The sequence below is a fragment of the Microchirus variegatus genome, assembly GCF_963457635.1.
Source record: "Microchirus variegatus genome assembly, chromosome: 5".
In the NCBI taxonomy this organism is placed as follows: domain Eukaryota; kingdom Metazoa; phylum Chordata; class Actinopteri; order Pleuronectiformes; family Soleidae; genus Microchirus; species Microchirus variegatus.
In genome coordinates, this window is record NC_139806.1 from 19,334,649 (window position 1) to 19,360,759 (window position 26,111).

General features: G+C 39.3%; 1 protein-coding gene across 1 annotated transcript in view; it reads left to right on the forward strand.

Moving 5' to 3' along the window:
• Positions 1–1,885: 1,885 nt before the first annotated feature.
• Positions 1,886–26,111, forward strand: part of sntg1 (syntrophin, gamma 1) — a gene marked incomplete at both ends in the record, with an annotated part of 29,646 nt that continues 5,420 nt past the window's right edge. The window contains 14 exons of the mRNA XM_083889969.1: positions 1,886–1,912; positions 5,930–6,064; positions 7,610–7,666; positions 7,877–7,934; positions 8,037–8,080; positions 10,254–10,295; positions 10,571–10,673; positions 11,239–11,321; positions 11,660–11,790; positions 13,847–13,976; positions 22,206–22,244; positions 23,754–23,870; positions 25,368–25,439; positions 25,946–26,098. Of these exons, the coding sequence (XP_083746095.1) occupies positions 1,886–1,912; positions 5,930–6,064; positions 7,610–7,666; positions 7,877–7,934; positions 8,037–8,080; positions 10,254–10,295; positions 10,571–10,673; positions 11,239–11,321; positions 11,660–11,790; positions 13,847–13,976; positions 22,206–22,244; positions 23,754–23,870; positions 25,368–25,439; positions 25,946–26,098 (1,191 nt within the window). The remainder of the gene's footprint in view (positions 1,913–5,929; positions 6,065–7,609; positions 7,667–7,876; positions 7,935–8,036; positions 8,081–10,253; positions 10,296–10,570; positions 10,674–11,238; positions 11,322–11,659; positions 11,791–13,846; positions 13,977–22,205; positions 22,245–23,753; positions 23,871–25,367; positions 25,440–25,945; positions 26,099–26,111) is intronic.

Sequence of the window (26,111 nt, forward strand, 5' to 3'; positions counted from 1 at the left end):
GTGATGTGATTTCAAATGTAATGAAGTACAGTACTTCCAAAAAAAAAACATACTTAAGTTTCTAAAAAGTACAAGTACACAAAAAACCTTCTCAATTACAGCAATGCGAGTAAATGTAGTTCATTACTTTCCCCTATAGTTTCTCATTAGTTCATCCTGTTTACACATACACAACAATGTCCAGTGTAACTGAATGGTCACGTGATACACATGTTCAGGTGTGTCAGTATGGAAGCAGATTACTTCTGACACGGTCTGTAATTTTAAGGAAAAGTGCATTAGCATGGATGTGATACTCGAGGACATTTGCAAGCTCGATTAAGGCTACTCTGTCACCAAAAGTCAATGATTTATGTATTAATTTATTGTTCTGTGTAACAATAATCACAGCAGCAACACTGCAGCCCCACAAGAAAGTGGCATCAAGCCAACAATGCATGCTAACGAGGCGGATTCCTCAAGGGTATGCTGTTGGAATTTAATAAACACTTTAAAAGAGTAATTTCTATCTGGCATACAGAAATCCAAGGAAAGTAGAAGAATATGTGTTAATTGCATTTGTGCACATGAATCCACAGGTTTTTATTTATTTTTTGTGTGTGTTTGAGAGGTTCCTCCGTCACAGACTCCGAGATGGGATTCAGAGTTTGAATCTTTTCCTTGTTTAGCAGCAGCTGGGTGTTTGGGAGACGGAGATGTGAATTATGTTTGATTCATCATCCCACATACATGCAGCAGTCATATTGACATCACACTTATCTGTGTTGCTGGCAATTGTAGGTTACATCTTTTCAGTCGTAGTCGCAAGCATTTGGACAAACAATAATCAGTTATGTTTCTCAGCTTCTTTCAAGATATTGATTTTTTGTATTCTTTTTTTTTTTTTTTGCATTTTCTACAGCAGCTCTTCATCTGCAAGTGGGTTTTCTATCAGTACGATGCCATGGCCACATCCTGCTATTACTGCTGCAAGGACACCGATTAGGAACCACCAGCAGTGAAACCTCACTACATGATAGCCTCTTTCTGCTCTTCTGCTCCGGCTCCGCTGGGAACAATCCAGCAACATCTACAGCCAGTGAGGGGAGGTGACAGCTTCGCTTTCTCTCTCTCTCACACACACACATCACCAAAGTCTGACAGCCATGATTCGGGTAGGCCCTCTGCTGCAGCTCAGATCAAGGATCAACTCACTGCTCCATGGCTAGACCTCACCGTGCAAAGAGCTGGGGGCCTTTCTGCTGAGGTAAGTCTGTGACTCCCTCTCCAGCACACATTTTATCATTCAAGTGTGAGCCATTTTCAATCTGTACTTACTTGGTGGAGTCAAGTGGCAGTCATCTGATTAAAACTGAGTGGGACTGGTTTATGTAAATGAAGCTCTCTCACAACATTCATTAGAGACCACTTGTGCATCTGTCTTTCTAAAGTGAGTCAGATGATTTAAAAGAAGTACATGGTGTATGTTTTATTATTATTATTCAAACATCTCAGGTTATGGTGGAGTTTTCTTCTCTACTCTGAGAAAACGGCTGAGAAACAGGTTCTTAAGGCCTTGCTGACACGGCTCCACCAAGTTCATTTCGGGGAGCATTGGATTCAATATTGAAACATTTATTAGGATACCTGGGTTTTCGCCTTTGCTAATGAATTATTCATTAATGCTTAATGGTCTCGAGTTTTCTCCGGAGATTGCTCAGTGGGCAGCATGTCAATGAAAAATCTACCTCTCTCAATTGTCGAAAAGGCCAGGACTACAATGAAAATAGGCATCCTAGTAACAATGCTGGTTTCATTTGAATGCAGTTGTTGAGCACATACCTCCACAGTCTCTCACTCCGTCTTGTTTTTCTCCTTTGCAGTATTCCTCACTGCATTGTAGCACATGGATTTCAAGACTTCAAATGAAGAGGTTGGTAGAATTTAATCAATGGTACAGTTTGACCGGACGCTGACCACGATTATAGCCGCTGCCGTGACTTTTTCAATCACCAGAAAGCAACATAAAGTACCACAGTGTTTGTGAAAGTGTGTTGTTATAGAAGAACCCTTGGCAGCAAACATATGAACCCAACCCTCTCCAATTTTAATACAAAACATTGCACATACCAGTGCTATTTTTTTTTATTATTAAACTACTAGGAACCTAGTAGAACTAGAATTAGGAGCAGTTGGAGTTGTGGGTACCTTTGCTCAGAGGCGCCCTTGACCTGTTAGTATTCGATCCGGCAACCCTCCGGTTACAAGCCAAGTTCCCTTTTCACTCAGCCATGGACTGCCCAATTACAGCTTGAACAGAAATATGTCTTTAAAGATTTTTTTTCGGCGCTTGAGCATGATGGGGATATCAAAGCCGAGGGAAACTTCTTCTGAGCAGTGACTCGAAAAATCCACCTTAGTTTAGACATCGGTGGTGATGGTGGTTGGTGCATTTTGAAGCATGAAAAATGACGGCTCAGATGAGACTGTGGAAACGCATGAACTCATGGAAACAGAGCAAGATGACTGCGGCAGAAAGAGACAACATCATTTTAAAAAAGATGGCCACGAGATAATTGGGTCATGGTTCAGGTGCGTTGAAGCTCTGTAGGAACAGATAAGACCGGCTGATCGAATCCCCTGAAAATGACAGCTGTGGGTGTGAGGAGATGAGAGCAGGACGTACGAGAATTAAAGTATGAATGAACTGCAATAAGGCAGAGCTTCATAATATTAGTAGAAGGGCTGTGTGTTGGTAAGAATCCTGTGATATAAAACAGATCCCGATATTAGGGAGTATGATATATTGCAGTATTAGTACACTATAAATAAGACAACATATAGTTTTCTTCAACACCGAGCGTAACGGCGACAACATATTTGCACATTTTACATGTCTGTAATTTTCTGGTCCTTTTATGGTTAAAATAAGCGTGCACAAAAATGGCTTAGGTGTTAAAGGGTTAAATGAGGAAGCAAGAGGAGGGAGAGAGAGTCAAATGGCCAAAGCCTGCTTCTATCCAGCGGTAATTTCTTACACTCATCATTGCATTGACATAGAAACACAGGTAATGAGTTGCTGTAGGTTCCCATTCGTCTTTGCCCGCTTTAAACATGTTTTATGGCAGATCTTTGGAGATTCAGTAAAATTCTCTGCCTTTGCTTTTTCTCCTGGGGCACAGCAGCTACCCACCATTTTCACTGTTTATGAACACAGCTGCTGAAGAGATGGAGAGTTCCCTGACATATTGCGTGGTATATGTTCCTTGGTGTGTGTGTGTATATATATATATACATACATATATATACATACATATATGAAAACTTGCTAGTTTTAGGTCTTCCATGATTCCAGTACATGATTTTGTGAATTTCTGGTTATGAAAAGTGTTGAATCATGAATCTAGTCATTACAAAGGGAGTCTGTTGCCCTTTGTAGCTCTGCCCTCAAAACACAGTGGACCAACTTTGCAGGATAGACTGAGGGCAGCTTCACTGACACTGAAGACATCGTGTTTGAATCATTTGTAGAAAACATAATGAACAGGTTGGCCAGTCAGTGACTTACAGGTGCGTTTATTGGTGGATATCAGGACGTGATGAGGATCTCAACAAGGATAAAATAGTGGTTCAGAAACCAGCTATAAAAAGTGTGGTGATAAATAATAAGATCAGACATATATAATGCTGGTCAAACACCATGCAAAAAGATCTTCTCCAGAAATAAAATTGTTCATACTGCGCATCTTACATTTATATTAAATACACTTCTGTCAGTACATTTCCATGCACAGTTAATTTGAGCTATGATTGTGGCTTTCATTCATTCATTCATCTATGAAATGAAGTGTGTCCGCCTTCTCACTGTGGTACAGTAGGTGGTGATTTGCCCCCTTTCAGCTTGATAGTGTTAGGCAGTTTCTGGTTTCAATGGTGGCCAGTTGGAAACACGTTTGAGAGCCATTCCAAGTCTTCCTACTGTCCGTGAAATTCCTTGCACTGGCAGAGCATAAACTCTGTCTCCTCATCAGTCTCCAGGTTTTTGAGCAGTTTTCTTCTTCTATGTAGTGAGTCTAAAAACATCATAATTAGTTTTTTCTAACGTCATATAGGCAAGGCAAGTTTATTTGTATAGCACATTTCAACAACAAGGTAATTCAAAGTGCTTTACATAAAACATTAAAAAGCATAGAAAATAAGCATTTATAAAATTAGATATAAAATCAAAAAACTAAAAACAAACAGGTAAAATGTATATGGAAAACATTAAGTAGAAGATTAAAAAATGAAATAGATACAAATAAAATAAAAAGATACAAATGATAAAATCAAGAGTATCAAAGGAATAGAGGTTACAGTGCAGTATTGGAAATTACTGAAATGCAGCGGCAAACAGAAAAGTCTTCACTCTTGGTTTAAAAGAGAGTTTCAGCAGACCTACAGTTTTCTGGGAGTTTGTTCCAGATATATGGTGCATAGAAACTGAACCGTTTAGTTCTGACTCTGGGTACACAGAGCAGACCTGTCCCAGATGATCTGAGAGTTCTGGATGGTTCGTAGCTAAGCAGAAGATCAGAGATTCTGGCCCTAAACCATTCAGCACTTTGTAGACCAACAATAGTACTTTGAAGTCAATTCTTTGATACACAGGAAGCCAGTGTAAAGACTTCAGAACTGGAGTGATATGATCTACTTTTTTGGTCTCAGTGAGGACTCTAGCAGAAGCATTCTGAATTAACTGCATATATAAACAACACTATTATACCCTTTGTGGTATAAAGCATTGTTCTAATTTCACACAGTATCTGCTGCTGTTGGCAGTGTAAATCGTCATGTGCAGGTAGTCAGATTGGAGACAGTGATTTTGATGCTAATTGAGGGTTGATGACAGTGAGAGTAATGAAACATAAGTGTGAGCCATGAGAGGTAAGGCTAATTATGTAAAGTGTTAATTATATACAACAGGTTAAAAAACACCCAAGCATGTGAAACACGGCCTGACCTGACTTTGTACAGTAATGGCACAACTGCCCTCATTTTGCTTGGTTAATGATTTCCACATGCACATTACTGTGAATAATGTGAATGAATCCTCGCTCCCATCGTTCCATTTCTCACGCTGCAGCTGCAGCTGTGGGCTCAAGCATACATTGCTTTGCTTTCCCTCAGTACAGGTGAAAGATAATGTGCTCCGTAAACTGACTTTGTTTCAAGTCTGACCTGGAGTTGAGACGGTCTCTGAGAGAAGAGCAGCAATGCAGCCGCCTGTCTTGTTAACTGATGAGTGTTGTATCCTAGGAGACAAGGATGCTGACACTAGTGTCCTTTTTCTATTAACAGTCTTGTCAGGTGAAGGTGCTCCTTTTTATTAAGACCCTTTTTTTTAAGTCAAGGACAGAACTGGGATTGCAATTAGTCAGGGAGGGTGAAGGATATGCAAAATTTATGCGGATTAGCATGTTTTTAATGGATCATTGGAAACACACCGGGTCCTCACACCTGCTGTGTGCAAGGCAGGGAAATTCAACTGCAGAGGATGAGCTCCATTCTACCCTCTTAATTTCACAGCTTCTTAATTTGTTGTCATCATCCGCCTTAAAATAAATGACTTTGTTTTTTTCCTCAGCATGGATTCATACTAAGCACACAACATTTTTTTTTAATGAATCACAAAAAGTCTTGTAACTAAAACCATACATTTTCTTTTTGTCTAAATGTGTTTACTTCTCACAGTGCTTAAAATGGTTATTTGTTACAACATTAGCACTAACAAGCCAAATAGTAAAAGAAAAAAAAAAGAAAAAAAGGAATAACTGATATTGCCTAAACCCTGTATCCTAATTTCCATGTTCATCCTGCAACAAGTATTCTCAGTGACATTTCATTTCATGGCCAGTTAATTTAGTCATGGAGGGATGATGAATGAGATTTTCTCTCTGACTGTTCGCAGACAAAGACTGGGATTTATTTGATGCAAGAAGGTAATGAGGAGCCATTTAATATTCGACTGCACTTGGCCAAAGATATTCTGACCATTCAAGAACAAGATGTCATCTGTGTGTCAGGAGAACCTTTTTATTCAAGTGTAAGTAACACGGCCTCACTCGTTCGTACTGAACGCTCACGCACCACCCTTCACACTCTCCACAATGAAATTACGAACCGTGTTCATATGTGAAGGTTACGGCACAAAGATGCTGGGAATTTCAATGCTAATGACACATTTGCATGAGTCGATCTATTCTGCGAAAGGTAAACGTGGTTATAAATAGAAATTCACCGACCGCTGTGATGATACTGTAGTCGTATCATCACGTTGGACAACTTTTCTCCTCAATCGTAAATGAACCACTTTCTTTACAAATTAATCTAATGAGCGCTGAGTCCGTGTCCTCTCTCAAGATGATCTTATTATTTTAGCAAAAACAAAAAAAAAAACCTTGAAGACATATGGACAAAGTGATTTTTGTCCTTTGAAACATGATTTTCTAATTACACAAAAGGGAAAACACGTGGGTTAAACCGCATGAGCACATCAGTATGTGCTGGTTCTTGTGTACCATCACCATGAAAAGCTCTGTGTTTTTTTTTCAGGCATCAAATTCACATTGTTGATAATTAGGCAGCTAAAATGATCAAATTAGAATGAGTAGTTTTGCACAAACACCAATTAGTGATAGTGAACTTGACCTCTGCATTAAACCCATCCTTATTACACACCAGTAGTGAACGCACAGTGGACAGCACATATCTGTGCCCAAGGACAATGGGGGAATGGATGCCTTGCTCAAGAGCAATTCCTTTCCTCTAGACCCTGGGTTGCCCAAATCAAAAATAATATAAGACCATACTGTTTGTCACACAAGACATGCCGTACAACAAATGGATGGGCACACAGAGATAGCAAGGATACGAGGAAGATGGAAACGACTCGTCTACATCACATGTCCAGATTATTACCAGTTATGACAACACTTCATCCTTCTCTTATTCTGATTTGCCCCCATTTCCAGTTTTCTTTGGAAATGTAACTCAATTGTTTTGGTTGCCTGTGGCTCCAAAACTACAATGCTGTTTATATCATTACCTGAAGGTAAAGATTGATATTTTTTTTTTTTTTTAAGTTTAAATACATTTAACAGGAATCAGTGTGAGAATCCAACACATTATTTTGGCGGAATTTCATTTTTCTGGTGTGAATTACACAACATGAAACCTGGCATTTACCCACCACATTTTTTCAGGTTAAAATTGTTTTTATTACATATATATTTAAGTGGACATGAATAATAATAATAAAAAAAAAAGGATTATTTGCTTTCTTCCATTTCCTTACTCTGGATAGATTGCATCCACTTACAATTTCGCAGAATGAAATAAACATAATTATTACTCTCTACAACCACTTTTGCACTGAAAGTACAAACAAATATCTAGTACCACAACTGGAAAGAAACTAAATAAACTATGATAGAACGTTTTATGTTTGCATAATTCAATCAGTGGTATTTTTATTTTGCTGTGATTGAATTGAGAGAGGCAGCCACTCCCAGCTGCTCTGTTGTCAGAGTCTCTGCAGGTTCAGCAGCAGCCTGAACTCATTTGTTCTCTCTAACTGAATCTCTTCTAGGAGAGGACTGTAACGATCAGGAGGCAGACGATTGGAGGGTTTGGTCTGAGCATCAAGGTAATTTAGATCGCAGCTGATTAGACCGCTCCTCCCAACTTCTTTAAATTAAGCCCGAACAAGTGTTATTGATTCCTTTCTTGTAAAACTGCTATAACAGCATTAGCAGAGGCTTTCACTGAAAATTGAGTTGCTCTCAAGTGTCTTTGTGTCTCTCCTTAGTGTTTGTGATACCTTTGCTATTCAGTTTAATTAAATGTTTCTCCTTAGGGTGGAGCAGAGCATAAAATCCCTGTTGTCATTTCAAAGATATCAAAAGAACAAAAAGGTAGATATAAAACCATTATGTTTTATGCATAACATTTTTTTATGGACATTTATTTGCTTGTTTTTTTTTTTTTTAAACCAATAGTGGTTTTCTGTTTTCCAGCTGAACTCTCTGGACTGCTTTTCATTGGAGACGGTATCCTTCAGGTAAAATGCCACAATTTACATTAATGTCTGTTTTACCCAGTTCACTGCAAAACAACAGTTCTTTCAATAATTCATGCGTTGAATGGTTGTGTGTTCCAAAAGCTATATCGCATCCAGTATCATTCCTCTGTCATTTGAATTTCACATGAATTTTGATGGGGGATAAAATCCACATCTCATGTCATATTCATGACAACTGTGTTTTCTAACACACTGGTCTGAGGGTCGATCGGCACAAAAGAAAGACAACAAACCGCGATGCTGCCTAACAGAGGCACGCACTCGCACACTGATCACCTACAGCCAATGAGCAAACAGCATGAACGTTCTGCACCTGTATGAAAAGAAATGATTTACTTTACCACCAGGTGGCAGTAGTCTGTTAGGTAGTTGCAGTTCAAACTAAAACACATTTGGACTGAAGCACGGTCCAAATTTAATAAGCAGGGTATAAAAGAAGGTTCATATACAGTAGGAAATAATTATTTGATCCCCTGCTGAATTTGTAAGGTCATCCCCTTTAAAAGAAGTTAACATTTTTATGTTAGGCTTATTTTTAACTGAGAGAGACCGAATATCAACAAAGAAATCCAGGACGAAAACATGACATAAAAGGTTATAAAGTAATTTGTATTTGACTGAACGAAATAAGGATTTGAACAAAATGTGACTTAGTACTTAGTCAAGCACAGAGGTCAGATGTTTCTTGTAGTTCATCAGGTTTGTGCACATCTCAGGAGGGGATTTTTCCACTCCTCTTTACAGATACTCTCCAAATGCTGAAGGGTTAGAGGCTGTCGCTTGGCAACCCAAAGTTTCAGCTCGATACAGATTTTCTACGGGACAAAGGTCTGGAGACTGGCTAGACCACTCCAGGACCTTAATGTGGTTCTTCTTGAGCACATTTGTTGCCTTGGCTGTATGTTTTGGGTAATTCTCATGCTGGAAGACCCATCTTCAGTTTTCTGACTGAGGCCAGGAGGTTCTCATCCAAGACTCTATGGTAGATGGCCCCATTCATTGGTCCCTCAGTGCAGTGAAGTTTTCCTGTACCCTTACCAGAGAAACAGCCCCAAACCTTATGATTCCACCTCCATTTTTGACAGTCGATACCAAGGAGTTCAATTTTGGTCTCATCAGACCACATCACATTCTCCCAAGCCTTCTCTGAATCATTCAGGTGTTTATTGGCGAACTTCAGACGGGCCTGTACATATGCCTTCTTGAGCAGGGGTCCTAGGGGGCACTGCAGGATGTCAATCCATTATGACAAAGTGTGTTAGCTTATTGGTGACTGTGATCTCGGCTCTCGTGAGATCATTAACAAGAGACTTCCATGAAATTCTGGCCTGATCCTTCACCTTTCTCAGAATCTTCCTAACACCGTGAGGTGAGATCTTGCATGGAGCTCCAGAGCGAGGGTGATTAACTGTTACAGTATCTTGTATTTCTTCCATTTTTGAATTATCGCAGCAACAGGGGCCTCTTTCTCACCAAGCTTCTTGCTGATGGTCTTGTAGCTTCATTCCAGCCTTGTGCAGGTTGACAATTTTGTCCTTGATGTCCTGTGACAGCTCTGTTATCTTGCCCTTGGTGGTGGAGAGGTTTGAAAGGAAGAGATTGATTGAGGTGTCTTTTATACATAAAGTGTACTTTAAAGGAGTACTTTATTAAGAAGACTTATATATATGTGCCCCATGGACACATAACCCTTCTGTGTGAGATCAGTTACTTATTTAACATGCAAATCCGTTTGTAAAAATGTCTTTGTTGATTTTCTGTCCCTCTGTGTTAAAATAAGCCTACCATAAACATTCTAGACCAGTTTAAACCTACAAATTCAGCAGGGGATGAAATATTATTTCCCCCACTGTATATGAACCCATGGTGGGTTAACAGCAAATCACAGCATTCTTTCTCATTGATGGACAGCAAAGCAGATTCAACATGCTGCAGTGTCCATAAAGACACAGACACAGCTCCTGTTGATGCCAACAAAGACCAACAGTGCCGCAAAAACCTTCTCGATCAGGACGATGGACATGATTGGACTGTTGGGACGGCGTGTCCTGGGCTCAAGAGCTATTGTGCTGCTTCATTAATCAAGATGAAGTTACAGTGATGTGATCCCTGCTGTGTTATTTAGTGTAACAATATAACTGTTTTTTCCTAGATAAATGGAATAAACGTTAGAAGCTATCGCCATGAAGAAGTGGTAAGCTGTCAGCTCATATCTCCTGTTTTATTCCACTGCGCTCTTATCTTGTCTCACTTAATGATCTATATTGTTTTGACATGTAAAGCCTTTTTTTTTTCTTAAATGTAACTGCAAGAATTGTGTATACAGAGTTTAAAGTAAAACCCTTCATCTTGCATTTTCTTGCCAAATATTGACACACTGTGTTTCACCGCAGCAAACAATCAGTTAAGATTGTACAGCTCTTGCAACAAAAATATTCTCACATTTATTTATTTTTTATTACCTTCCAGGTGCAAGTTTTGAGAAATGCTGGTGAAGAAGTGACTCTCACCGTCTCCTTCTTAAAGAAGACGCCCGCCTTTCTGAAACTGCCGCTGTGTGAGGACTGCACATGTGAGAGACCTCTATAAGCTCTTTGCTGTGCACAGAATAATCAACCAAGTATTTATAGCTGCTATTACTTTCTCTGTAGGACTGGTTGTCCTGGTGACAAACTCTAGCCAATGAGACAAAAATAAAATAAAAAAAACTAAATCAGCTGCTCCTCTTAAACTTGGTTGTTATGACAAAGTAAATATGTTATTTTTGCTTAAGAAAGGACAGGACACATCGCAAGCATCACATAAATGTTCAACAAGAAATGTGACATTGCTTTATACGACATATATGTATATACACTGTAAATATATACACACATATACACGTACGTACACACACACACACACATACACATACGCCAGGTTGACTGGCCAATCAAGCAGTCGACTGGCACAGAACAGGAGCTCATGCAGAGAACAAACACCATTTCTTTTGAAAGGTTGTGATTCAGTGTTCTTGGAAATCTTGAAATAAATATGAGTGTCACACTGAGTTTATTGGCTTTGTGTGTGTGTGTGTGTGTGTGTGTGTGTGTGTGTGTGTGTGTGTGTGTGTGTGTGTGTGTGTGCTGCACTTTCAGGCATTCCAAGTGACCAGAGTAGTGGGACGTCCTCTCCTCTGTGTGATAGTGGCCTGCACTTAAACTACCATCCTAACAACACGGTACATATTTTTTTCCCCCCCAACAATTTTTTCTGACTGCATCATCTTTTGACTGACAGATTCTATAACTGTCCCTTTGTGACCATGCAGCAGCATTTCCACTGCCAGGAAGTTGTATTCACGCAGCTGTCATTGCTGGCTGTTTGGGATGCTCTATCTTTATCCTTTGAGGAGGGTGAATCAGCTCCCCTCTGCAGCTTGCGCTCGCTGTAGTCCTGCCTGTTGTGTACCTGCAGCGGCAGCAGCAGCAGCACTCAAGCTCCTCACTTGTCACCTGTTAGAAATGTGGTGGATGGGAAACGACAAGCTCTTCTAACTTGAATTTCACGCTTCTGCAGGACACGCTGTCCTGTTCGTCCTGGCCCACATCCCCAGGGCTTCGCTGGGAGAAGAGATGGGTGGACCTGCGCCTTATTCCACTGCTACACTCCCGCCTGTCACAGTACATGCCGGGCTCTGATGTCTGCAGGTAAACTGCAGGGACTTCATTTTGCAGGGTCAGTGAGATCCGTTCTCACTTGCAGAGCTAATGTAGTGCTGACATGGTTTACATTTTAGGTGCTTTGGGGGCTTTTCAAATGGAGCAGAAAATATGTTTTGCAAGTATTTATATCCTGTTAAACCATTCATGATAAACACCAAACAATTGTGCTGTAATATTGCTTACACTAAATCCGTGTGTCTGCTTCACTGCAGAGTGCAACAGTGGATGCATGATGCACTTAACAGCAGTTGTCATATTTCTGATGGATCAGAATGGATAATTTAACTAAACTACTGTGCAAAACACACAAAACTCAACACTGAACTCACAATGTGAGCATTGAGTCTGTTTTCTGGAGACAGTGTGATTGCCGCATGGTACTATGGTGCGTGTGACAGGCACAGTATGTTATATAAGAGCCAGTCCACTATTGAGCTTCTGTTAGTGAATACACATTCCTTTGTGATGATTAATAACAATATTGATAGTTGTAGAAGAAAAACTACAGAAAGCTCTCAGAGAGAACAAACCTCTACTAAGGTTGTCTCACTGTATCTCACTGTGATGGTGATCCATGAGTTACGCAGCTCACAAACAAACATAACCGAAAACATAACCCCTTGTTATGATTCAACACAATACATTATGCTTTCCTCAATGTGTTTGTTTTGATCCCCTGCTGTAGATTGTATAAAACAGTAATCATGTGACATGCTTTAGCACATTAATTTGGGATTATATGTTGTTGTTTTATAGATTGATTACCCCTGTATTATTATATCCTTTTCAGTTTAGAATGAAGATTCACTCTAGTTTGATCTATCATGTCATTTTTGTCCTCTCCAAAAATCTGCTGGCACATTCAAAAGGAATTGTTTAATATTTTGTTTGCTGTTATGATTGGAGTTGGACAAGAAAATTGACACCACTGTGTCTGTGAGCTACAACTGCCAATTAACTTGGCTTAAGCTGGGGACACACTACACAACATTCACAGTTGTTAGCTATTTTGAAGACTTGCAGTACACACTGACTGGTTCATAAAAAGTTAAAGACCAACTAAACCCAAATAAGTGGAAATTAAACTTGCAACTTGAAATAAGGCAACAGCAGGATTTATTTACAAAAGAACAAAAGCTACAGAACACAAAATCAATAGAGAAAGAGGCTGGTCGGCGTGTTGGCAGAGCTCTGAGTCAGGAAACTGTAAAGTGAAGCATGTAGTTGGTCGCATAGAGATCAAAGTATAGTACTGAGGAAGTCTGGTACCGCGTATGGAGACAAGACGCACTGACGAGGAGTGAATGAAAAAGCAGGTGTGCGATTCAGAGACTTCACCCAGCCAACTGACCAAGACAATTGCAAAGACAGGAAACAGGAACCTAGCAAAATAAGATACAGAACATGAACCCATAACAGATTTTTTTTTTTTTTTTTTGAATGAAAGAATGATGACCACACATGTAATGACTGTGTCTGATGACGGATCGCAGTACACTACCCACTATTGAGTCCAGAGTCTGCTCCAAAAAATTCAAACATGTTTGATTGACTGCTACTGAGGTCACTCCTCAATCCTCACACACCAACAGATTTGTGTGCCAACCACGTCCACTGTCCCCAACTAGTGCAAACTATGCTCAACTGTGAACTGTGGGTAAAATCAGGCAAAAAGTCTTATAGTGTATCCTCAGCTCAAGTCCAATAGCTTGAATCACTTAGCCTGGTTCAGTCTGAAGTTCAGTATACATACACCAACCACAAAGTTGCAGTTTTAAAGTTACAGTGTGTAACATTTGGCTGGGGTTATTGGTAGAAATTGACTATTCTCCAATTTATTTTTGTATAAGTTTATAAGTTTGTATCACCTTAGAGTAAGCCTGGTATATACAGTATACATTAGGCAAAGGAGCTTCAGTCTCACCATTAGATGTCACTTATTCTTACACATTGGACCAAGGAAAATTAAGGGTAATGATTTAGATGTGTGAATCACTGCAACAGTGTTTAGATTAATATTTAATTCTCTATATCTGCTCAGGAAAAATGCTTTCCAGGTTATTGCCGTGGACGGCGTCTGCAGTGGAGTTATCCAGTGTCCCACAGCAGAGGACTGTTTGGACTGGCTGCAGGCAATAGTGAGCAACATCTCCGGTCTCACCAAGCACAATGTGAGTAAGATAAAACAATAACACTTCTTACTGTAGGTCTGCTGGCTCCTGCAGTCACCCATGTAAACCAATAAGGTATTCGGTTGGGTGTTGAGTTTATGAATCATCCAACAGTTCTTTTGTAAATGTCAACACATACCAAGTAGAAACAGATTAATGCCTTTTCACGCCAAGCAAAGCACACGCTACTTATTTCTAAGAACGCGAGATCAAAATAACCCAAATTGCTCTGCTCTACACTAACAGTTCTCCCTCAAGCTAAATCTTAGACTTGTATTATCTATAATTCATCACAATATATTATGTAATAAAGATACTCGGCAAGACAAAAAGGAATAACAATGTTGCCTTCTTCTGTCTTTGCTGGAACATATTTTTCCAGCTCCCCCACAGCTGATACGGAAGAAAAAAAAAGAAAAAGAAGCAGTGTGTTTTTGTGTTTCCAGACGGCTGATGATGCTCAGCAGGGGGAGTCAAATACAAACACTGCCAACAAGCTTCATTGCGTGTCTTGCTGGCTTACACAAAACCCAGAGAAAAAAATTGTCCAATTTTGAAAATGTTTATCAGGAGGATTTTGATGTTTTTTCCTCCGTTTCCATGCAGTTAAATGTAAATTTACATTTTCAGAGCCTCCTGAGCCTTCGTCTGGTAAAATGTAACCAAAATGTCACAGTAGTTTTTCTCTCTCAACATGACATCGACACAACACAGAGAAAGCAGCAGTGGAAAACAGGGCTTTTGTAATTATTCTGTGTCCATTGCTGCTGTCGCTGTGTGTTCTGTGCGGATGTGTGTGTGTTAGAGGCTTTGTGTGTAAAGGTCTGCAGGGGATAATGGAGCCCTGGTTAATTGGAGTGGACAAAGTGAGGGATACACTAAACATAATGTTGATGACTCACTGCCAGACTGGCCTCAACAATTGGGAGTTTATTTTCTCCTATAACCTTGGAGTCTGAGTGAGCTAGAAAATGGCAAGACGCACATGTCAATTTGTGACAGTGGATGAGTGCTCGATCTAGTCGAGTTTCAATTTCCCAACTCTGTTAAGCCATATTTCCATCATGGTACAGTTCATTTTGGTAAAGCATGATATGGTTTGGAACAGTGAAAACCCTCGGTCAGGCTTGCGTTTCCACTAAAAACAGTAACTTTTATTTTATTTAACCAGATAAAGACCTCATTCACAAGGGAAGCTGTACATGGTACGCGGGGTGTGTGCTAGAGCTGAAACAATTACTAAACTAATCATCAACTATTTAGATAATAGATTCATCGGTTTGAAGCTTTTTTCATGATTAAAACAAGATTTCGGATTGTTTCAGCTTCTTTAATGTGATTATATTCTAATTTCTTTGCTCCATATAACAAACAAATCATTAAAAGTGAATCATTTTGGTTTTGTGGACAAAACAAGACATTCGAGAACATCATCATTTCCAGGTTTGACAAACACTGATCAACATTTTTTAACGTTTTCTGACATTTTATGGACCAAACGATTACTTGATTAATCATGAAAAGGATCGACAGATTAAACGATTATGAAAATAATCTCTAGTTGCAGCTCTAGTGCGCACTGTGTCCAATGGCTGCATCAGCGAGATCCGAGCGTGAAGTCGTACCAGTGCACCGACAACAAATAACATTGAAAGCGACCTAGCAGACAACAAAGGAGGACATCCAGCAGCTTATTCTGCTCATTTTGTGTCTCAACAAGATGTCAAGCTTTGTATGAGAACAGACTACGGTCGCCAGGGAGTGACACTTTTCTGTCGCCCAGCTGACTGCCGAGGGTCTAACTCCACCCGTAACATACCCTTCCATTACTCTGGTACCTCAAGGGAAGGGTACCGAAACATGGAACTTTTGTTTTGGTACTATTCGTAATGGAAAATGCAAAAAAAAATATGTACCATATCGAACAGTTCCACTTGGTTGAAACACGGCTTTAGTCTACATGCCGATGTGTCCTCGGGCAAGACAATTAACCCCACATTGTTCCTTGCGGCTGTGTCGCAGCGTGTGAACGTGTCTGAAAGATGTGTAATAGAAAATGCGCTTCACATCGATGTTAGTATGAATGTGTGAGTGAATGTGACTGTAGTATAAAGCAACTTTGAGTGGCCAACGATAAGAAAAGTCTGATTCTGACGTAAATACGAGCATATATGATTCTGACATGGCCAAAGGAGAAGTCAGATATTAATAAGCTTCATAAGGAATGGTCTATTTTTATAAGTCGAGGCTAATATAAAAAATAAAGTAGACGATGTTCAGCATACTGAGAAACGGGAGAACCGAAAACACAATTTACTTGTTTTGATGTGAACAGGGTCAGCAGAGGGAATGTGTTGTAGCCTCGTAAACAAAGGTCCAACAAAAACAAAGCAAATCTAACTTTGCACTATATTTTAAATATTTTCATAGGGTTGCCATGCTGTCAGACAACTCTTCCCTTAGACACGATATTTTCTCAACATACACCTACGTGCCTTCCGAGGGCTGTCTCACAGCATGATAAACCATATAATAAAGAGTCAGAATTTTACTGCTATTTTTCCTTATGGACTCCTATAAGGTGTTTTTCTGCTCTCCCTGTTCACATCAAAATAACACATAAATCCTATTCTGCTTCTCATGGCTCATTGAACGACGTCTACTTTTTTTACACACAAAAAAAAACGCAACTATCCTATCAATAGAATAAATAGTTCTTCCAAGAATAGCTTGAATTTTTAATGATTGGTTCTCTGATGGTAATTTTTAATTATCTCTCATTTTAATGTTTTGCGCTGCATTAACTCTTTGTTAACCGTCGTTTATAAACTTTGTGCTCCTGCTCACAATATCACTCTAGTAACAATACGTTTGCAGGAAACCGCAAAAGGGCTGCTTTACTCGTCGCCAAAAGCAAACGGCATAATAACTATTTTCATACCATCTGCCGGCTCTTAACTCCCTGAGGAAAAGGTAACAGGAGCACATATAAACTCACAGCCAGATGGTCGATAGTTTATTAATCCGAATGTGAAACTGCAGCTTGATACAAAAACCAAAACAAACAACATGAGAATGAACTACACTGGTGTTAATCATTTAGACTCTAAATATGTTCCACATCATGTTTGATGCGTCTCACTTTATTTTAAAATTGTATTTGTGTTTTGAAGCCTTTTATGTGTGTTTGTGTGACACACACATGGTTTATTTCTCTGCTGCTCCTGTAATTGCCCTTTGGGGACAAATAAAATGATTGATTGATTTGATTGATTGTGCTGCAGATGAATCCCAGAATGATGTTAAGCAACAAGAAAAACTAAATTAACTGTAAAAATTGAGAATCTATTTGAAGGATTTGCCTTTTCAAATGTTCGGTTGTGTTTAAAAGACTAAATTAATATTCATAGATGGACCTTTTTAGAAAATGAAGATCAATGGAGCCCACTGATTAAGCAGGACAGCTCCATGAAGTGAGACGCGCAAGCACTGGACTAAAATGGCAACATTTTATATAAACATATTGAAATAACGCACGGATAGCTCGGTCAACCTTTGCTTCCGTCCGTCTTTGTTTGTTTTCGACGTTTGACCTTAGTCGTTTGTTGTCAGTATTGGTCCATTCATCACAAATAAATAAATAAATCCGCCTCAGTTCTCTGAGTGATGATGGAGGAGGGAAACTGCTCAGATCCCTGTGCTCCACAGATGCCCATAAAGGTTCCTCATTGTTTGGGTCCGTTAGCTCGTGGGACCGTCCTCGTGTTCGAGAAACCACTTGTGAGTTTGTTTAGCGGTGCGTTTGAAGGCTTCATTGAAGGCGATATGGGAGCATTATGAAGGAAGTGTTGCTCCATTGGCTCTAACGACTCCCACTTGCCAGCTACACAGCAAAGCAGCAGCTACTGCAGGCTGAACACTTCTTTTAGCTTTCTCCAAGTATGACTCACAATCAGTTCACATCTAGAGTGTATGTTAAGCTTTGACTCACACCCATGATTCATTTATTTTTTTTGTTAATGCGCTCTGTATCAGCGTCGGTCTTTTAGCCTTGGCATGGAATACAAGTGCTGAACTGCAGCTCAGACTGAACAGCTTTGGCTGAGACACAGATACAAATATGTGATCATTTAGTTTTAAATTAAATGTCTGTCTGTTCCGAGCCGCAAGCCTTGAAACGTGGCCACTGCTCATTTGTGTCGGGTCATGTTTGGTACAGACTCATGATTATTTCTGAGGCAGCTCCTCTCAACATATTGAGTGATTGAAGTGATTGTTACTGATGGATTAGTTTGTTAGAGTGGAATTGAATCATCTTCTCGAATACTGAAAGCAAAGTAACGCGGATCACCAGTTTATTTAAGGACACACGGTTGTTATGAAAGGAAAGGACTGAAATTGCACGACAAAATTTACGAGGTCAGATGGAGGATTGTTCACAGCTGCTGTGACTGAGCGTATCACACGTACCACAATGGACAAACGTGATCCAATGTGTGCCACATTCACATGTGTTTTAATGGCAGCAGAACATGCAGACGCCACACAGAAAAGTCCCGGACTGAGAATCAAACCTTCTTGCTGTGAAGTAACAGTGCTAACCACCATCAGGACTAAGCATAAAGCAATCTCATTGAGAATAACTTGAAAGGAGAGCGGGAGAAGACAGGCAGCAGCACAAATTGCAGACATAAAAAAGCATAAAATAATAAATGAACCCCTGAAGAATTCAGCTTCACGACTAGTTCAACAAAAACAGTGACATCTCTGGGAATTTGTCAGTCTGCCTCCAGTTCTTTCATCCCGAGTTGAAAAAGTCTTTAGTGAGAATAACTCGGTAAGATTCAAGTCCTTCTGCAGCACATTTTATGTAGCAGGTGCAGAATAAGCTGAAGCACCTTTTTTTTTTTTTTTGCCCGATTTCAATGCAAACATTTGAACCAGAAAGTAAAAAAAAGATAGTTTTAAAAACACAGAGAGAATTTACCAGTCCACTACACAAACACAGAGTTAAGACAGCAGCAGACCAATAATTGCTTTCGTAATAAAAAGCCCACCAGACTGAGCATGTGTGGCCATATCCTACCCCAGAACTCACAATGATGATTTATGCTTTGTAATACTCCTCAGGGGAGCATGGTTAACTGTGTCAGGCACATGGAGAAGCTGTGTTAACGTATGCATGTATAATGCATCTTCATAGCGTTATATAGATGGAGTCATTAGCAACTTGGACGTAATTAAAGCTGTAGTGCGCAACTTATGGTGATTTTTATTTTTTATTTATTTAGAAGTATTTGGGCTGCTTTTTTCCATTACTATGTTAACACATATACAGAGTCTATAAGAATGTGCAATATAGAGTGTCTTATATCCTGTTTTCCAGCACAACCTATGGGCAATTTGATGAAAAATATATCATTTTTTTCCAACTATAAAAACACACCTGAGCAAAAAGTACTCAATATTTTTTCATGTACGGGAGAACCCAGAGGTGTTTTTCACCGAGGCGCTTTGACGCGTTTGTCGTTACCAAGTAACCAAAACCTGTGAGCTGCTGAGATGACCAGCCTCGCTGAATTCATTCACACATTAAACTGTCAAGAAAAATAACTCAAACAAAGAAAATCGATTATCAGTGCCACATATCCCTCACAGCAGCTTTGCTGCTTAATGTGTGAAATAGGAAGAAAGAAAGAGGAAAAACTCACCATGTCTGCAGCGCTCTCGCCTTCAGCTGATTCAGGAGCTTTGTGTGGATGATGGAGGTTCAGGGTGAGACCACAATAAAGACCTTTTAGTATCAAAAGAGGTTGTTGTGGTTGCAATCTAGGACTCAAGTCCAGGACAACACAAGGTCAGTGCAGGTAACATCCATGTTCAATGAAGACGGTGAATGATGAAGAATGTCTCAAGGAAAAATAATCCAAGAACAAAGTGAAGCAAAGAGCAAAAGGAAAAAAAACTATATCTACTTATATAGTAGTAGTAGTTAGATCTATAACACTGGGAGAACATGAGCTAACAAGAAGAAAAACAGACGATTTAACAGAGAACACAGAGAAGAGGGTGAGTATTTATACACATGAGGAAGGGAGAGACCACAGGTGAAGCTAATTAGGGCGGGGCAGGTAATCAACAAAGACCAGGAAGTGGTGAAGACAGGACGAGGTCAGTATCCAAACAAAGAGGAAGTGTCAGAATAAAACAGGAAACAGAACCTACAATGAGAAGACAAACCCCAGTGATGACGATGAGACAAAAAATTAAACAGGAAATTGAAAGTCCAGATAATCAAATTTGCAGAACTAGAATTCAAACAAAGGTAAACAGTTTGTATTAATATAGCACCTTTCTAGTCTTGGTGACCACTAAAAGCTGCTTTACTCTATCTACAGTTTTTGCCATTCATCTATTCACACCCATTCACACAAAGTGGGGTGAAGCGTCTTGCCCAAGGACACGTGTAGACTGGTGGAATCAAACTCACAACCTTCAAGTTGAAAGGCAACTCGCTCTTCCACTGAGCTATACAGTATAACTGAGAATATAACTAATGATACTTTAACACCGAGCGTATCACCAAGTACATTTCGCATCGCCGTATTTACTGGACAGTTTGTGCTATCGGAAAATTTACAACTGTTTCTGAAAGCTGAAAAGTTACACATTAAAGCCAAGATGTGGTTATTACGGTCATTTCACTCGCGCTGTTACAGGTAAGCAAGACAATCAGCGTTTTTCACGCCAGACAGGAGAGAGTTGAGAAAACACCTGTACATAAGTTTCCATTTTTGGCTTGTTTTTATTGAAAAACATGATAGTTCAGTTTGTTAGAGTGGAAACAAACTGTGGTGGTCTAAATATAACTTTTTGTTTTTCTTCGTTTTAAATTGTTAATACATTATTTTAACATGCAGTATTGTAAATAACTGCCAGATATTGGACGCTACTCTGGAAAAACGGGCAATAACTTACAGGACATTTTCTGGCCCTTTTATGATTAAAGGTGCCATATGTAAGCATGTGGCCAAAAACGGTTACTACATCCAAATTCAAAATACCGAAGGTCTTTTAGGTTTCGTTTTCTGACGTAACTGGCAACCCGTGTTTGCTGAGACTCTACTGACTGCAATGATTGGTAGACGGCAGTAGGTGGCGCCACATTTTTAATGCAAATATTCTCTGAGAGTCTCTGTGACATATTAGGAGGATTTTATGGCCAGTTGCTTTAGATTTATTACATAATGCACCTTTAAAATAAGCACAGAAAGGGGTATAAAAAGTGGATATTGATTAAAATGTGCAAGAATAATTGTTTATAGAAATATGCCATTGGATACAATTTCGGAGAGAGAACAACTTTAAAGACTGAGCATTGATTCCCTGACAGCACGATGCTGTTACTATAATCACATGTATTTTTAGACAGAGCTGATGTGTGTTTTATCACTTGGAGAGTGTAAACTCTTCAGCCTCTCCTAATTGATGTCAGCCCTGCAGTAAGCTGTGACTGGCCACAACAACTCACAGCTGCACCCCAACAAACCCAGCGTCACTGCTCCCATATATCCAAACTCTCAGCTTTACTCTCTTCTGGCTGCTTTCCCTTCACTTCCTGCATACACTGAAAAAAAATTTAAAAAAGGAGAAAGTAAAAACAACAATAGCGTGGATTTTCTCCCTCGGCCCAAACTTCGGTAACTTTTCACAAAGAGCAGTTAGTTCTCGCCTCTATAGGAGGACGGTATCAGGCCTGGACAGCTTAATTTGGTCTTCAGCTCCTGAGAAAGAGTTATATTGATAGTGCGGCAGGAATTAGGTGCGAGTGATACCTGTGATCTGAGCAGAATGCTTTAATTTAAAGGCTCACTGATCCCTTAGTAGTTTTCGATGCCTTTATTACCACAGTGAATGGATTTTTTTAATGGATTTTATTTTTTTTTTTTTTTTTAGGAAAAGCCTTGTGTCCTTGTGGAAATAATTCTTTCTTTCTCATTTTTGTAATGTGTTTTTTTTAAGTGGCTCCAACAGTATTTATTCAGTGCTGTGGTTAACATGTCAGTAAGGATGAGTCATAGTTTATTTATTCTTACACAAATACAAATGATGACTGTCAGTCCCAGTGGGAGGTCCTGCAAATACTTCATATTCTGATATTAACTGGTGCCCGATTGTTAGTGTTGGATATTTTTAATGACTTATTGACTTTCCTCTTGAATTTAACAGGTGAAGAAGATTAACAGAAACTTTCCAGTCAACCAGCAGGTAGGTTGTTTTCTTCACACAGCAGCTGAGCTCCTGCTGCTTTTTTATGTTTTATTTTATTTTGTGTATTTTACCCAATGTGTTAAAAACAGAGCTGAATCTAAGCAGGTCAGTCAGTCAGAGAAAGAAAACAGGCCCCATTTTGCTCTTGCAACACAAAGAAAGTGTTTGCATCATTAAAGTCTACCCACAGAGATATGATCAGGAAGGGATTTCACTGCCTTCACTCAGTTAACGATCAGTGTCATCTTTCAGTTCAAACAGGGGCCATCAACGCGAGAGTGGGATTCTTTTTAATATTTCTTTGTTGTTTTTTTTTTGGGGGGGGGGGCTTCTGCTTCACAAAAACATGTGAATTCACTTGACAATTCATTTGAAAAATTAAGCTGCAAGGGATGTGACTGCTCGTCCCCAATCTTTCACGGGCTTATTTAGCAGATCCATCAAAAACAAACACACACACAAAAAAACAAGGAAACGCTTTACGTCTCCTTGACTTTAATGAGGAGCGATGGTGTGAAAGTCTTGATGTCTAAAATCAAAACTCGAAAATCACGCAGCTGAGGCTGTGCGCTCTTTTCATCTCCCTGTTGGTCTAACCTTCTTTTTTTTTCCTTCTCTTAAGAACTTCACATCTTCTCTCTGCGTGTAAGAGTATAAAGACATAAAGCATCACCTGCTCTTTTTCTTTGCTTTTTAACATCATGTTTACATATTTTCTCTAGGCACATGGCTACGATCTGCCTTATGTGCAGTGTCCATGTTACATAATTAAATAGTTTACTATTAACACTGAAACAGATGAGGCTTTGAAATTAAACAGTTAATCCAATTGAACTCCTCTTAAACAAGACACATGAAGAGTGTCTCTTCATTCTTTCGCCTCAGAAAAACCTTTCATTTGCATTCTTTGAGCTTTCAACATCAGCATCTCGCTTGCCTGACAGTGGTTATTAGTTCTCCCTCTATGAATACGTCATTATATCAGTATGACATCAGGTCCATAAATGTAAGAAACAAATACTTGAAATAGTTTTTATGTGGCAACTGGTTATCATCATCACATAGGACGCATCACAAGCTGTCATGTGTTACTCCTTTTATCAGCGTCAGTGTGATATTAACATCTGTTAATGGGGTTTTTCACTGCTTTAAGCAGCAGGCTAAATATGGAGGTTGTATTTTTAGCATTTTTATGCCTCCTTCATTTCTACTTCTTTGACATGATATGGCTGCCACTGCAAATTAATGTCCCAGTGGGGATTATTAAAGTAATCTATCATACTGTATAATGTACTGTTTGTTCTGCTTGTGATCATCTGGGCAATTTTTCAGACCGTTTAGTTTTTCTCTTACGTTAGGTTTTGTTGTTATTGATCTCTTATGCATGGTATTATTGGCCAAGAGTGCAGAAATAACACTGTTTTTTTTTCCATTTCTCTGTGTATTTACACATGGTAAAGACTTAATATTTGATATTAAATACATGTATTTGTGTTTTAACCTTAGATTATCTACATGGGCTGGGTTGACGAGAAGGAGCAGGACTCCGTTCAGGACCGAATGTATTCACCAAAGTTCCTCGCGCTGAGAGGTTCCTCACTCTTCAAGTTCTCAGCGCCGCCTGTAAGTTTTGGCCTCTCGTCTTGAAACCGCGCGGCGTCATTGTTAGAAGTGATGTGGCTCGACGCCGCGCGGGATTTCTCATTAAATGTTTATGTATTGCTGAAGGAGAAAACGCTTCCCTGCTGGAATCAGAAGGAAGCGGCTCACTCATAATCCTTTGTGCTCCATTGATCCTCCCCTTGATTGATGATGATCATTAAATCTGTTTTCATTCTGCCAGCCACTTAAGTGATTATAACAAGAGGGATAAGCTGTCGATGGTAGTGAAGATGGGAAAAGATTGATGGATAACTGAAATTGCCTGCTCATCTTGAATGTGCTGATATGAATGAAATATGCTAATGTGAGAGGATGGTGGAATATATGAGCCAGCTTGTTTTGAGACTTATTTATTATTAAACATGTGGTCTCTTCAAATAAATCCTAGCCACGAATAGGGATTGACTTTGGATTATATTTGAAGCCACACTTGAGTGTGGATGGACTTGTGTTGTCATTATTATTATTATTATTATTATTACTGTTGTTGGTATCTTTATATTAACTTTTTTCCACCTATAGTAGTAATATGGCATTCCATTAGATAACTGTATTTATATTATGATATTAAAAGTAGTTGGTGTTTTATTACAGGAGGAAAAGAGAAAGTACTTTTTGCATTTTATTTACCCAAAATAAATATGTATAAAATATGACAGACTGAAGACTAAATACTCTCCAGGTGAACTTACACTTACATAAAGTGCTGTTGACTAATTTTCTCTTATTTACGACGTGAATTAAGTAAAAAATGCATGTATACATAATAAAAGTCTTGTAAGTACCTTAAAGGGATACTTGTATTTGTCAAAGTAAAAGCTAGTCTATTATGTGTCCTTGACCAAGACACTTTTAAAGCCATGTTGGAGTGTGTGAATGGTTGAAATGGCAAAACTGCAGTGTAAAGCAGCTCAAATGTAATGAGTAAAAGTTTCTAGAAATACAAATAACAAAGTAAAGTACAGATATGTGGATTTTGTACAACAAGTAACATTTCTTTAAATAAACAAAACAAATGTGATTCAATGTATGAAAGGGTGTAGTTTGAAGTGAGGAGCTGTTCAAGTCCTACGGCCTTTCTTCTTTGTTTTTACAGTCAACTCAAAGCCTCAGAGAAAGAATTTCACAATTTCAAAATAAAGAGAAGAAGAAACTTTGTACATCAAAGTCTTACCATGGGCAGCTTGTTATGTCAGAACATGCACATTTGTTGAATTCAGCCTACATTTATATTTATTCTAATAAAATATAAATGTCTAATTGTGGCGTACGCTGCAAAACATTTCTTAATTGACATGGCGTCTTAGCTCCTACTATAGCTATATGGACAAATGCAGCTGATGAAAATTAAGCCTACGACACCAGAAACTAAAGGGCTTTGCAATCAGTCTGTAGCCTGTAAATAAAGACAGTTTTAAAAATCAGCTGTTTTCACTCCATTATCTGTGATATTTTCAGGTGACAACGTGGGACTGGACCAGAGCCGAGAAAAGCTTTACTGTGTATGAGATCATGTGCAAGATTCTGAAGGTAAAGCACCCTTTTTTTTGTGTGTTGTGTCGAGTTCTCTCCACACATGTAGAAAAGGAAGAGCCACACTTGCTACACTGACTGAATATAAACTCAATCCAAGGACTGCAGTAACAAAACTCACCCACTTACTGTATGTGTTCATCATTTTAAGCACTTTAAAGTTGTAAAATTGTTCGTTCTTTGCGGATTCAAGGTCACTTTTTGATTGTGTAAAATGTATTCAGGCGCACGTTATAGGAGCTTTATTTCCACAGAGACTCACATATGACCTACATTGCCATTACATGTGAGAATGAGGATGTAACACAATCCTGCACATTGTTTGGTTCCGCGTGCGTATAAACCCATTACCTTAATGTGAGTGTTGAAGAAGTGAAGTGCTCTCTGAGGTGCAGTCCTCGGACTGAAATGAACCTTCATTTAGCTGCATTGCTCTTGCTTGTCAAATCTCTGCATCACTCTGTACGTGATTAGCATTGGCAGTTGTGCTCGTCTTATCTCAGGATAACGACCTTCTGGACAAGAGGAAGCACTGCTTCAGCGTCCAGACGGAGAGCGGGGAGGACATGTTCTTTAGTGTGGAGCTGGAGTGTGAGCTGCTGGTCTGGGAAAAGGCTTTTCAGATGGCCACCTTCCTGGAGGTGGAGAGAATACAGGTGGGCACGCGAA